The sequence below is a fragment of the Chrysoperla carnea genome, chromosome 2, assembly GCF_905475395.1.
Source record: "Chrysoperla carnea chromosome 2, inChrCarn1.1, whole genome shotgun sequence".
In the NCBI taxonomy this organism is placed as follows: domain Eukaryota; kingdom Metazoa; phylum Arthropoda; class Insecta; order Neuroptera; family Chrysopidae; genus Chrysoperla; species Chrysoperla carnea.
In genome coordinates, this window is record NC_058338.1 from 61186816 (window position 1) to 61199310 (window position 12495).

Genomic DNA, 12495 nt, shown 5'->3' on the forward strand with positions numbered 1-12495 from the left:
TTATGTTTGAGTTTGAATCTCTGGAACATTAGTTGTCACTTCATCGTCGATTTCTCCATCTTCAACTTCGTCTCCCTCATCTCCATCATCATCTAAATTTTCAAATGAATCGTCATCTTCTTCAAAATCTTCAGTTGTTCCAGCATTGTCATTGTTCCCAGTATCTAATTCACCAGCTAGAGTAGCATACGCGTCAGGGTTCGTTGTCCCTACTAATGTATTAGCTGGTGTTGTCACTTTAACATTCGTGGTTTCACGAAGACTTTTTGGTTTATAGATTCGGTTCCAGTAATTGTAAGGAATTAAATTCTCCTGGTTTGCACGACTCATTGAGGATTTCATTCTATGTATGCGGCCGGGTGTGTGCGTTCCATATGGTCGCTTATGTAGCTGAGTCTTAGAAGATTTTGGTCTCGTAAAAGATCTGAGTGCTTTTGCTTTATTGGAGGGTTTTGAATATTTGGCTTTTTTGTATTTTTTTGGCTGGTACCTTTTGTTTTGGTATCGGTTGCTTCTTTTAGGGGTATGAGTGTGTTTATTATAGTTCTGTCGATATGAGTTAAGCTTTTTTGGTACTATATTTATAAAATTTTTTGCAGCTTTTGCAGATAATTTTTTTGAATATTTTTTTACAAATGCTTTTGGAGAATTTTTTGAGGATTTACTTTGATAATTTTTTGGAAATATTTTTGGATGTTTTTTTACAAATGCTTGTGGAGATTTTCTTGGATATCCCCTTTTTGCATTAATAAAGTTTTTCCTCCTGGAATAATCAGAAGATCTAGTAGTTCTCAGGAATCTAGAATTAGGACATGCACGTTTAATACGTTCAACCGAATTTCTACTAGGGTCAGCTTTAGGGAAGTTTATTTTCACGACTCCACTATTAGGAATATTGAATGATTCTGTAACAACCCCATTTTCTCTTTTTATTACAGAATGAGTCGATTTTTCACTTGTCTGAATAGATTTGGAATCAGTAAAAATTTTGTAATTAGCTGTAAAAAAATTCGAAAAATTAGTATAGGATCGCTACTCTTCTTATAACAAGTAAATATTTCTTGAGTCAACGATTTCAATACTTAATTCAAGAAAATGAGTATCTGACTGTTAAAAATATTCGTGGACCAGGAAAAATATTTACTTGTTATCTTGCAACTAGTATCTTTTTTACAGAGTGTCAATTATTAAAATAATTGGTCTTGTTTTTCGTATTAAAAGTTCAAATTAAATTAATTTATATAGGTATAGCGAAAAAAGGCTACAGCAGTTTAACTTGAATTATTGCCTCGAAATTTTCCTTTAAATCTTCTAGAATCTAGAGTGATCATTAAAGTGCATGGAAATGATGTCGGTTAGGATTATGATGCATTTAAGTTCTCAATACATTCTGGGAGAAGTGCAACTATGTGCTTTATTTGATCGCCTTAAAATGCACTACAGTATTTTCCAAAGTGGATTAAAGTTCTCGCAAGAATAAAAATCTTACAAAAAAAAATAAAGTTTTTTAAAAAGAGCTTCATGTTAAACAAAGCTGAAACTTATTTTTTAGCATATTCTTGCTTTCTACTTAAAGTTGTAATGTGTTATTATCATCATTAACATTTTGAAGCTTTATTCAAGTAGGAAATGCGAACTTTGACGATTGAATCGAGGTTGGGCCAGTCTTACTTTTCCAAGCCTTGGTTTGACAGCCCTTGCCTAAGACCAATAAATCAACGCTGACTTTGTCAACACTTGGCCCACGTTAATGAACAAGTTTGTTGTTAGCTAATGAGCTTAGTTTACAACAAGCACAGATACAGGTTGAAATTATACGGTTATGGCAAACCCGTTTATTAAATCTACTACCTAATATGTATAAATCTGAAAACTGATTATCACACGTAATCATTTGACTACGTTACATAGCAAATATTAGATTATCAAAGGGATAGGCTTGGGTCAATATCTGATATCCAAGATTGAAATGATGTTAATATATTAGCTTGAAAACCAAAACTGGTCTAGTGCTGTATACTACACTATCAGCATTAGCTCAGTTGTTATATTTCCGCTATGGATAACTAAATTCGGTCAAACTAATCAAAATTTGTACAGGTAGACAAACAAACAGCAAATTAAGTTAAATAAAAGCTTTTAATAAAACAAAATTACTTACTTGATAGACAACTGTGAATAATTAATATTTTTAATAAAATTAGAAATATATTCTCCATAATTTTGGAATTTTAGAAGAAACTGTTGCTCCTAAACATTTATTGAAATAAGTAAAAGAAATTCAAGTTTCTTCTGCCTATATACTTGAATGTGCAATATTTATTTATTTAATAATTATTGCTATAACAGAACCGCATTTCTGTTTTTAGTAACAGTATAAGTATTTGCAAAGTCAAGCGTGTTATCTAAACTAGATTCTCAATAACTTTTTCAAATTTTTTTCTCAGAAAATTTTTTGAACAAGGCAATATGACCTTTTCATTAGTACTTTTTAGTAATAAATAATTTTATATTTTTCTTGCTTCTACATTTAGTTTGTTTCGTTACCTAACATTGAACTTTTATCTAAATCGAAGAACTTGGCTTCTTGAGTAATTTTAATCAAATACTCATCTAATCGTCAAAAAGCGTTTACGATTTTGATCTAATCTAAATAATCCAAAGGTTAGAAAATCTGGTTGGTTTTGCGAATAAACGATAAGTTTCCGAGGTATAGATTGAACATCACTCCTCGAACACGATATTAGCCGATATCTAAGAAACTATTCGGTCTAACGTCGAAGAGAATTTTATATTTTCTGGGTAAAAATTACTCTAGAAATTGTTTTTTTGTCTAAATCGGGGACGAACGTTTTTGCAATTTTTAAGGTACACCCACCTCTCTGTAAAAATCGAGAAAATTGCAAAAATAACTTTGTTTTAAAATTCAATAAGTCTTGATTTATTGAGTAATTTTGATCTGAAAAATACAAAAAACGGGTTCATTTATTGATTGGATAAGTAGTTTTTGAGATATCGCCTAAAATCTAGTACGAGAAGCTTTACTTCGGTGCGATTCTGGAAATATTTCGAAAAATAATCATCTAAAGAGCTGGATATTCATTTTTTTTAAATCCTCTGTACCTTGAATAATTCAAAGATATACAAAATCTTGTTTATTTTGCAAATTTGTTTGTTTAAAAATCGTTCTCAATTCGATTTCCAAAATCATTATTCAATCATTAAAAGATTACTAAACTATCCTAAATTCGTCCCTATCCAATATAATACTGTCGATATTCGATATTATTCTTAGTATTAAATTTTAGTGGGTATTGTATTTAAATGTTTCAGTATTTTCGTAACTTAACTCTATAAAATCATCTATCTTTCTTAATCATTGATAACGAACTTAAGTTAATTTGAATATCTATAAATAAATTAAATCTTACATAAGATGAAAAAATTTTCCATTTGTTCGAAATGTAGAGGAGATTGGGTGAAAATGATCTTTCTTTGAAATTATCTCCTTTCCAGAAATATTCAATATTTTTCGAGAACTTACAAAGGGGTATTGAATTTCTTTACCAAATAGTTAATATAAAATTTTAATTGTTGTTTTGTGTTGTAAAACATATGATTCGGCAATTCCAAGAACCGCCTTATAAAAGGCAGAATGAAGGATCATTTTACTCATTAATTTTATACACAAAAAAGGGGATCATTTAACCCAGGCTGCTATCAAAATTCACTATACGACTACGAAAACATATAAAAGATATTAAATCTTTAAAAAAAAGTTTTTTTTTTTAAATATTATTTCAAAAAAATAATTGACTTTAACAATATCCATTCGTTTAAACTTTAAAGTGTTATTAACATGTGCATATATTTTTTTAAATCGCGGTTAAGTTAAATAAATTCGATCCACACTAAATCAAAATTCTGGGGCCTACATAGTGCGACAATTATACAGAGCCCCACATATAGACCTTTTCATTTTAAAAAGTGATTAGTTTCGGACAGTTTGTTCAAAAACTAATGTGATAAAATGAATAACAAATATCTTGTGTCTTTGTCCAACTTATTACTATGTGTACGAAACAATAATGAATCGTAATTGAAATGAAAAGGTCTATTAAAAGAAAACTAACATATCTCGATCAATTTTAATGCTAGAAAGTAGTATATACAAATAAAATATGAGTTGTATGGGTATAAAAATAAAATCAGAAAATGTAGTTTCTGAGTTGCTGGGGGAAAAATGTTTTTTAAATTTTCATTTCCCACTTTTTCGACGCTCACTTTCAAGTTTCTACAATCAAATCCTCAACGAGACCCCAAAATTTTGAAATTCAGAGCTAATTGTCTTGATGCAATAGAAAATTTACTATAGATAGCCTTATATAGTTAATCAACTATTCAGTATCCAGAAATACATGAAAACTGTTCGTTTTTATTAAATTTAATTGTAATCAATCAAAATATGATTAAATTAAAACTATAAAATAAATAAATATACAATAAAATATTTCATGGTTGAGTTGTCAAATTTTTCATTGATATAACGTATAGATTTTCATTTTGTTATATGATATTTATTTTGATATGCACCAACACATTTTACTTAAATTAAATAAAACAATAACTTAATTTTTATTTAAAAAGTATTTTTTTTTAATTGGTCAATTATAGCAAAATTTATTTTCTACAACTTATGATCAATATTTCGATTACATTTTTATTAAACTGATTGTAAGTACGCTTATTGACTATGAGACGCTGGCCCAAAATATCAAACCACTTATTACAGAACAATTTTGGTCACATCGATTGTCATTTGAGCGTAATAGAAGGATCCTTAAAAGAATTTGCTGCAGGAGTTACTTTATTTGCTTTTTGGCGCGACTATGTTCTTTATCGCGCAATTGTGGTTTGTTTGCGTATTGAGAGGCTACACTAAAAAAATCGTAACAAATATATATTATCTCTAAGATAATCAAATATAGTGTAACAAAAAACGAACCCTATGTAATAATAATTAAAGCTATTCCACTAAGTGAGTGATTGTGAACTTTGGTAACTTCTATTTATTCTGTTCATAGATGGCATTTGATATAAAATTTTAAAATGATTAATTTTATATTTTTATAATAATAATTAATAAGAAAATGTATATTTTCATAACTAGGTAAAGGAAACTTGAATATATACTAGAAATTTCGTATGTGGCTTCCTTTTGGCATGCCTACCAAACTTGCTCTCTACGATTTTATTCGAAAGTGCTGGTCATATCATAGAGGCAGCGCTGTTGTCGATTGGTAAGTGTACCGTATAGTTTTTATACCATGTATATATGAAATATACATAGTATATTGAGTTTAGTCCCAAATTTGTAACGCTTAAAAATTTTGATGCTACGAAAACATTTTTGGTATAGGTTTTCATAGAATCACCTAATTAGCCCATTTCCGGTTGTCTGTCAAAAGTTTAAATGTAAAAAATGTTCCTTATAAAAAAATAAACAACTTTTGTTTGAAACATTTTTTTTGTAAACATCACTGTTTACCCACGAGGGCGATAATTAGGTGCAAATTTTAGAGCATGTATTAATATGAGAATATGAGATGTGTGTGTGGCTATTTAAGATCTTTCTTTATTTTCGTGACGTCAAAAAACAAACGATTGCGTCATCAACACATGGTATTTCAACAATTAACTCAGTCAATTGTTTGTTTTCACTTGTTTTTTTTTAGAATTCTAGCCTGTCACGTAAAATTCATTAAAAATTTTAGTCACATGAGGAAAATCCGTACACATACACACATACATACGGTGCTAAACTTAGCCCAGCTCTTTCGTTTCGGTTTTAGTCGGGTAATAGAATACGTTGAAAAAAAACTACTTAATTGTTTTAATTTCATCTTTAATATCAATAAATTGAATTAATAATAAAAAATATATTATGGAAGACTTGATTATTGTTTTTGTTTATTTTATATATTTTTTTTGTATTTGTTTTATTTTTATTTTTTTTATAGTAGTTTTAGTTCATTACTGGCATTGTAGTTGCTGATTTCGCTAGCACCGGCTCGCCTTTACGCCATAGTGAAGTAATTGTTTTGGTTTGTGTGTAGAAATTTAATCCCTGTTTACCATAAAAATGACAATCTCCTAAGAAACTTCCACGATTGCCAGTAAAACTAAACATTGGTAATGGTACAGGAATTGGAACATTAACACCAACTTGTCCCGCTTGTACTTCTTCAACAAATTGTCGAGCATTTGAACCGCTTCGTGTAAAAATAGCAGCTCCTAAAATATTTACACAAATTAATATACAATTCCCAAATGCTAATTCCTTCTTAAAATAATTACCATTTCCATAGGGGTTTGTATTAATTATATTTAAGGCATCTTCTAAAGTGTCTGCTGTCATTAAACTTAATACTGGTCCAAAAATTTCTTCTCGATAACATTCCATATGTGGTTTAACATCAGCTAGTAAAGTTGGCCCAACAAAATTACCATTTGGATATTTATCTACTTTAATATTTCTGCCATCCAGAACACATTTAGCACCCTAAAAAAATACTTTTTGTCATCTTTGTTTCATTTTAATACTGTGATATTCATAAAAAATGAACAAATTAACAAGTTAAATTTACAAATTTAAAAAGAAAACCCTCGACAAATCTTGATTTTTCCTTTCAACTCCCTCCAAACTAAACCGATTTTCTTGAAACTTAGCTATACAACACTCTCGATCGAGTCGGTTCATAGCTTTAGGAGCTACGATGCCACAGACAAACGCACAGATACACAGATAAATACGTCAAAGTTATAACACCTCTCTTTTTGCGTCAGAGATTGATCCGATTCAAATAAAGAAAATCAAGTCAAGCTTAACTTCTCTCTTTTTGCGACATTGATTAAAAATATTATTTTAGTAATATAACCTCTTAATAGTAAAAGATAATAATTTAAAAGTTTTTATGTTACTCAATGTATTTAGAAGCAAGTGGTCATTCTGAATCTTCAAATCAAAAACAAAGTAGATCTTCAAAAATAAAGCATATAGATATCCGAATTATCAATCAGAAATTTAATATTTTTCAATCTTCAATTGCAGCACCTTCGGTAAATTTATTAAAGTTTCGCAAGAGATAATGTTAAATGCCTAATATTGTGTAAAAATCAATTACACAAAAACTACACACAAGACTTTTATCTTTATGCTTTATCTGGAAAGCATTTTGAGCATACTTACTTCTTTTATTCCAGATTCAATTAATGATAAAATTCGTTTCTTTGCATTTTTCGAGATTACTGGCCCTAAATCTGCACCTGGTTCAATGCCGGCTGAAACTTTTAACTTGCTAGCCCTTTCAACTAACTCAGGTATCCATTCTCTGGCTTCACCTGAAATTCAATAAAATTTTATTTTTTTCTAAATGAATTTTGGCGACTTTTTGAATCGAATCAGTACTTACCCACTAAAATTGCTACACTGAGTGCCATACATCGTTGCCCAGCTGCTCCAAATCCAGCACCAATCAACTGTTCAATACTTTGTTTTTTCTCTGCATCGGGCATTACAATAGCATGATTTTTGGCACCTAAATTAGACTGTACTCGTTTGCCTGCGGCAGCCCCTCTAGTATATACATGTTTGCCAGCTGCATTGCCGCCAACAAAGCTAATAGCACGGATATCTGGATTATCACAAATGAAATTTACTGTATCGTGAGTTCCATGAATTACCTAATGAAACAAATCAATTAAATTATCAATTAGAAATTAATGTAATTCAAAAGCAAAGGCCAATTCAATACAATACAACCAAACCATGTTTTACGGTAACTCATTCTTATAAATATATATACTTACATTTACAAGACCGGGTGGAGCTCCTGCCTCATTCAACATTTCCATTAAAAGCATCGTCGCGCCGGGATCTAGCTCGGATGGTTTTACAATGGCTGTATTGCCTGCAATCAACGCCATTGGAAACATCCATAAAGGTACCATAGCGGGAAAATTGAATGGACAAATGCCAGCTGTCACACCTAATGGTACCCTATATGAAATTGTGTCCATATCTTTAGCTACATTTTGCAAAGATTCACCCATCATTAATGATCCCGCTGAACATGCGTGCTCGACAACCTCTACGAAATAATTAACAAAGTGCAAATTTTTCTAATTTATATTTTCATTGTCGAAATTCTGCTTAGAAAGAGAATTATACTTACGTAAACCACGTAAGACATCCCCTTCAGCATCAGCCAGAGTTTTCCCTTGTTCAAGTGTAATATTTTCAGCTAATGTTTTCATATTTTGCCGAATGATGTTTTGATATTTCAACATTAATTGTTGACGTGTTAAAACTGATGTTTTGCTCCATTTTTTAAATGCCTATTAAATTTTAAAGCAAAACTGTAATGCATTTTATTTTGCATTGAAAAAATGAGAAACAGATTAAAAGAGATATAAAGGTACAATTCATTTCGTTTCTTTAAATTTGTGGGATCCTATTTCGGCTTGGAAAGCTTGTTTCTGATTTTGATAAAAATTAGTGTCTCAAGGTAATTAAAATCCACAAAACATTCATTTTCATTTTAATGCTGAATAGAGTTTCCACAATTTTTTGATACTCTTACTAATCTCACTACTTAAAAAATTACGGTCAAAAATATTTCCTGATCGTTCCTGATTTTTCATTAAATTTCACTTTTGTTCAATCCGCTTGTTCGGGAAAATAGACCTTGTGTATCTTGATCTTGAATAAATTCTTCATTATTTTAATATGGCGTACTTTGTATATTGTACATAGAGGTACAAACGATACATAAGACAATAGATAACGTTATACATTTTAAAATAATGTAAAATAATTTTGGGTCTACATTAACATTTAACGGTGTAGGTAAATGAAACATATGTAAAAGTCAATGTTTTATATTATTTTTAACGGTATCCAAAAATTTTTTAAATGTAAATAGCCTAAAAATTAGATTTAAACAAGAATTTAAATTATTCAATTTTAATACAGTGTGTTTCTGAAATCGAAACAAATGCATTGAAATACAGTGGACTCCCGATAATCCGGTAAACGTTTTGCAGGGCAGTGACGGAATACTGCCTAAGACCCACTATAGTTCGGAGTTTTTTACGCAAGAGTATCTTGTAATCCATCGAATCACAAATCCAATGATAAGATTCTATCTGTTATACTTTGAAGTACAAATTACACTTTAATACAAAAACTATAGTCGGATTACAGGGGCGCCGGATAAGCCAGTATTACGGGTGTCCACTGTAATACTATTTTTATTGGTTAAACTTTTGAAGCTGCTATTTTTTTAAAAAAGCTACTTTTTTCACTTCTCACGACTTTTAAAGTATAGCAATTCTTGATTTAAAAAATTGAATTCCCAACCTCATTTTTTGCAATAAATGCCTGGCAGTTGGACCAGAGTTGCTTTCGATCTTATCTTTACCCTAGATATTTGACTTAGGATGAGCGAAAGTTGAAATTACGGACGTTGCACTTGATTAAAATTAAATATTTACTAGAATCTTAACAGGATCGATCCACGGAGAATCCTTTAATAGCCTCGCCTCGGCTTGTATCCGATTTTAGACTTAATTTTGAATTCTTATCAGGCCCGTGTGCATGAATTATCCAGAGATGGGGGTTAAAATATTGTACATCATGCAGAGTTATAAAGTCAATAAAACCAGAAACTCTTTTCAAATAAGAGAACGTTTCAGTTACTATTTTTCAATAAATTCATTCTGCAAACGAGACAAAAAAACTTTTCCAAAACTCGGACTCTACATTGAGATGTAAATTGAGCGAAGCTAAACCGTTTAGCCGATCTTCAGACATTGTCAATCTAAGGTATGTTTTGCACATCATCTTCATTGCAAATATCGAATGCTTCATTGCTAAGTTAAATTTGTTGGGAAAGAGACAAGCAAATTTTGATAAAATATTGTGATGATTCAAAAATCGATCTTACTAATTTGTCAAAAACAAATTGATATACGGTATGCAGAATGTGAACTGGAAATAATCATCAACTGAATCAGTCCGTACATTCGAGCGTTGAGTCTATTTTGACGCGAGCCTTAGCTTCCGCAATTCCATATAATTTTTTCGCAAATTCCGCTCACGGTTTTAAACATATTTCTTAACACTTCTCCGGCGTTTTCTCTGGTTTTAATCAAAATCTGTTACGCAACATCAGACAGTTTGATAGCCTTACCAAAATCCTGATTTTCTGTTTGAAGTATTCGATTCAAAGACAAAGTCAAAGAATGTACCGAGCTCAAAATATGCATAAAAAATCAATAAATGTCGAAACACCTTGAACAACTGACTATTCAGTGAAAATATGTTTCGCAAATGATTATTTACAAGATTATATTGAGAGTTCAAATTTATTTGACGAGAGATTATCATGGATCTGATTCTTATATATATATAATTATTTTTAATAGTTTATTCATTGATCAAATTTATAAATTTGTGCATATAAAATAAACAGATATACCTATTGTATTTAATTATTCATTTGATTTCCATATTGAAAAATGCTTATACAAAATGGTCATGACTTATTCATAGTATTAAGTTCAATAGTTCAATAAATATATTCAATTTCTCTTGCATTATTTTCAATTGTTTCAAACTACTTAATAAACTGTAGACAAAAAATTAAAATTTAATATTGTTTTTATAAGTTCTTTAAAAGAAAAATATTTAAAAAGGGAATGTAAAATGTTCCACTTTAGCTTTAAGGAATCAACTTAAACAAATAATGGTCCTAAAAATACTTCGAAACCTTTTATACAGTAAAAAATGATTGACACAAGCTTAAAATTTAAGAGATGTATGGAGGACAATCATCAGTTACACATAGTATCGAAACAGAAGGACTTAGATATGAATAAAGTGCTCTTAAGACAATTAGCAACTATAACATAGAAACAATCGTTGTTATTAGACCAAGAAAAAAAATCTCGGTGATGTTCGGATAGATACAATTAAACTTAGTCCGGATTTGAAAGAGACTAACCATCTAAATAAAGCCAAAAGTTCATTATTCAAAATGCTTAATGATGTCTTAGTTTTATTTCATCTAGGAATTGGGGGAAATTAAATTATATTTCAATTGCAAGAAGAAATTTAAAGCCATTCAGGTGAAACATGATAGAAAAATTTATTTTCTACAACTTTGCTAGTGGTCATAATTTCTCTCCCAACGCTTTAATTTGTAGGCGACATTTTTTATCGATCTTTTTAATACACAAAGAGTAAAGACACCTGTCTAAAAGTGGTGTTAATATATTTTCTTGTCTATATAGAATGAAACGATATTCCAACAACTTCCCTAAAGGTGACGAGTAAATTCCTAAATGGGCATTTCAGAATTAGCTTGATCTCGATACACTAAACAAAATGCACATGGACTACGCGTATATGACAGTAAAAGAAAGCAATTTCAAAATTTATATGGACTGATAGTGACGATTTATTTATATGATCATCGTCAGTCCATATACATTTTTTCTATGTCTAATTATCATATGCTAGTTCCAAAATGAGCACCAGGGAAATTTACTCGTGAACAGTGTTGCCAGCTCAGTGATTTTATTACTAAAACTAGTGGTTTTACTCTTCTTTTCGGGAAAAAAAAATTTTTGCTAAGCAAATAATTTAATGTTTTGTGGTAATTATTAAGTTTTGTGGTAACGCTGATGTCTAGAGTCTAGTGTCACTAGATTTTTTAGTAGTTTTCTATTGTCTGTTTAATGCGCTTGAGAATTGCAAATTGGAAAAACTGCTCGTGACCAATAGTGAGAAGTTAATATAAATTTATACGTTGCAAAATTTCTACCTATTCTATAGCAATAATTACCTCTTTAGAAGATTCTACAGCTTTTATCATTTCATCATTTGTAGCTTGTGGAACTTTTGTTACAAGTTCATTTGTTGCTGGATTATATAAATCAACCCATTTATTTGTTTTCGATTCTACAGCTTTTCCATCGATAAATAATTTTGTTGTCGATGCGCTAACAGAATTATAATTTCTGGTAATATATTTACTTGTTGAATAACCCTAAAAGAAAATTTAATTAAGATTATTTAATTAAAATATCGGACTGGATTTTAAACTTACAAGTTGCCGGTAGATATTCATCGTGATGTAATAATACAGTTTATAATACTTATTAGGTACGGTTTAAACAATTTCAATCGTATTAATAAAAATGATTATTCAATTTAATAAAACTATATCATGTATAATAGAAATAAATTAAATCATACAGAGGTTATCATTTATTTGTTATTCACATTATTTATTCAAATTTGAACAAATTAAATGACGTATTAAACCGTACGTAAACATTATTATTGTCAAAATCTTTGAAAACAGATTCAATGTTAACAGAACCGAAATCAGGATAAAGTATTAGCTGTGGCTATCATTTTGAAAAGAT

General features: G+C 29.9%; 2 protein-coding genes across 2 annotated transcripts; both read right to left on the minus strand.

The window, feature by feature from the left end:
• On the minus strand, positions 1 to 2290 carry LOC123292825. The gene is made up of 2 exons (XM_044873538.1): positions 2162 to 2290; positions 1 to 998 (listed from the first exon to the last, which is right to left on the minus strand). The coding sequence occupies exons 1-2, from the start codon at positions 2217 to 2219 to the stop codon at positions 1 to 3; spliced, it is 1056 nt and encodes a 351-aa protein (XP_044729473.1). The 5' UTR covers positions 2220 to 2290.
• Positions 2291 to 5957: 3667 nt separating this feature from the next.
• On the minus strand, positions 5958 to 12313 carry LOC123292445 (probable methylmalonate-semialdehyde dehydrogenase [acylating], mitochondrial). Its single transcript, XM_044873111.1, has 8 exons — positions 12174 to 12313; positions 11910 to 12113; positions 8235 to 8397; positions 7870 to 8150; positions 7473 to 7743; positions 7250 to 7401; positions 6358 to 6562; positions 5958 to 6294 (listed from the first exon to the last, which is right to left on the minus strand). Exons 1-8 carry the CDS (start codon positions 12192 to 12194, stop codon positions 6026 to 6028), a joined length of 1566 nt encoding a protein of 521 aa, XP_044729046.1. The 5' UTR covers positions 12195 to 12313; the 3' UTR covers positions 5958 to 6025.
• Positions 12314 to 12495: the final 182 nt, after the last annotated feature.

Coding starts and splice junctions, on each gene's coding strand:
- LOC123292445 (XM_044873111.1), bottom strand. CDS start 12,194: ATGAATATCTACCGGCAACTT. Junction 6,563..7,249: donor TTGAATCTGGAATAAAAGAA/GTAAGTATGCTC, acceptor GTATTTTTTTAG/GGTGCTAAATGTGTTCTGGA. Junction 6,295..6,357: donor TACAAACCCCTATGGAAATG/GTAATTATTTTA, acceptor TAAATATTTTAG/GAGCTGCTATTTTTACACGA.
- LOC123292825 (XM_044873538.1), bottom strand. CDS start 2,219: ATGGAGAATATATTTCTAATTTTATTAAAAATATTAATTATTCACAGT. Junction 999..2,161: donor TATTCACAGTTGTCTATCAA/GTAAGTAATTTT, acceptor ATTTTTTTACAG/CTAATTACAAAATTTTTACT.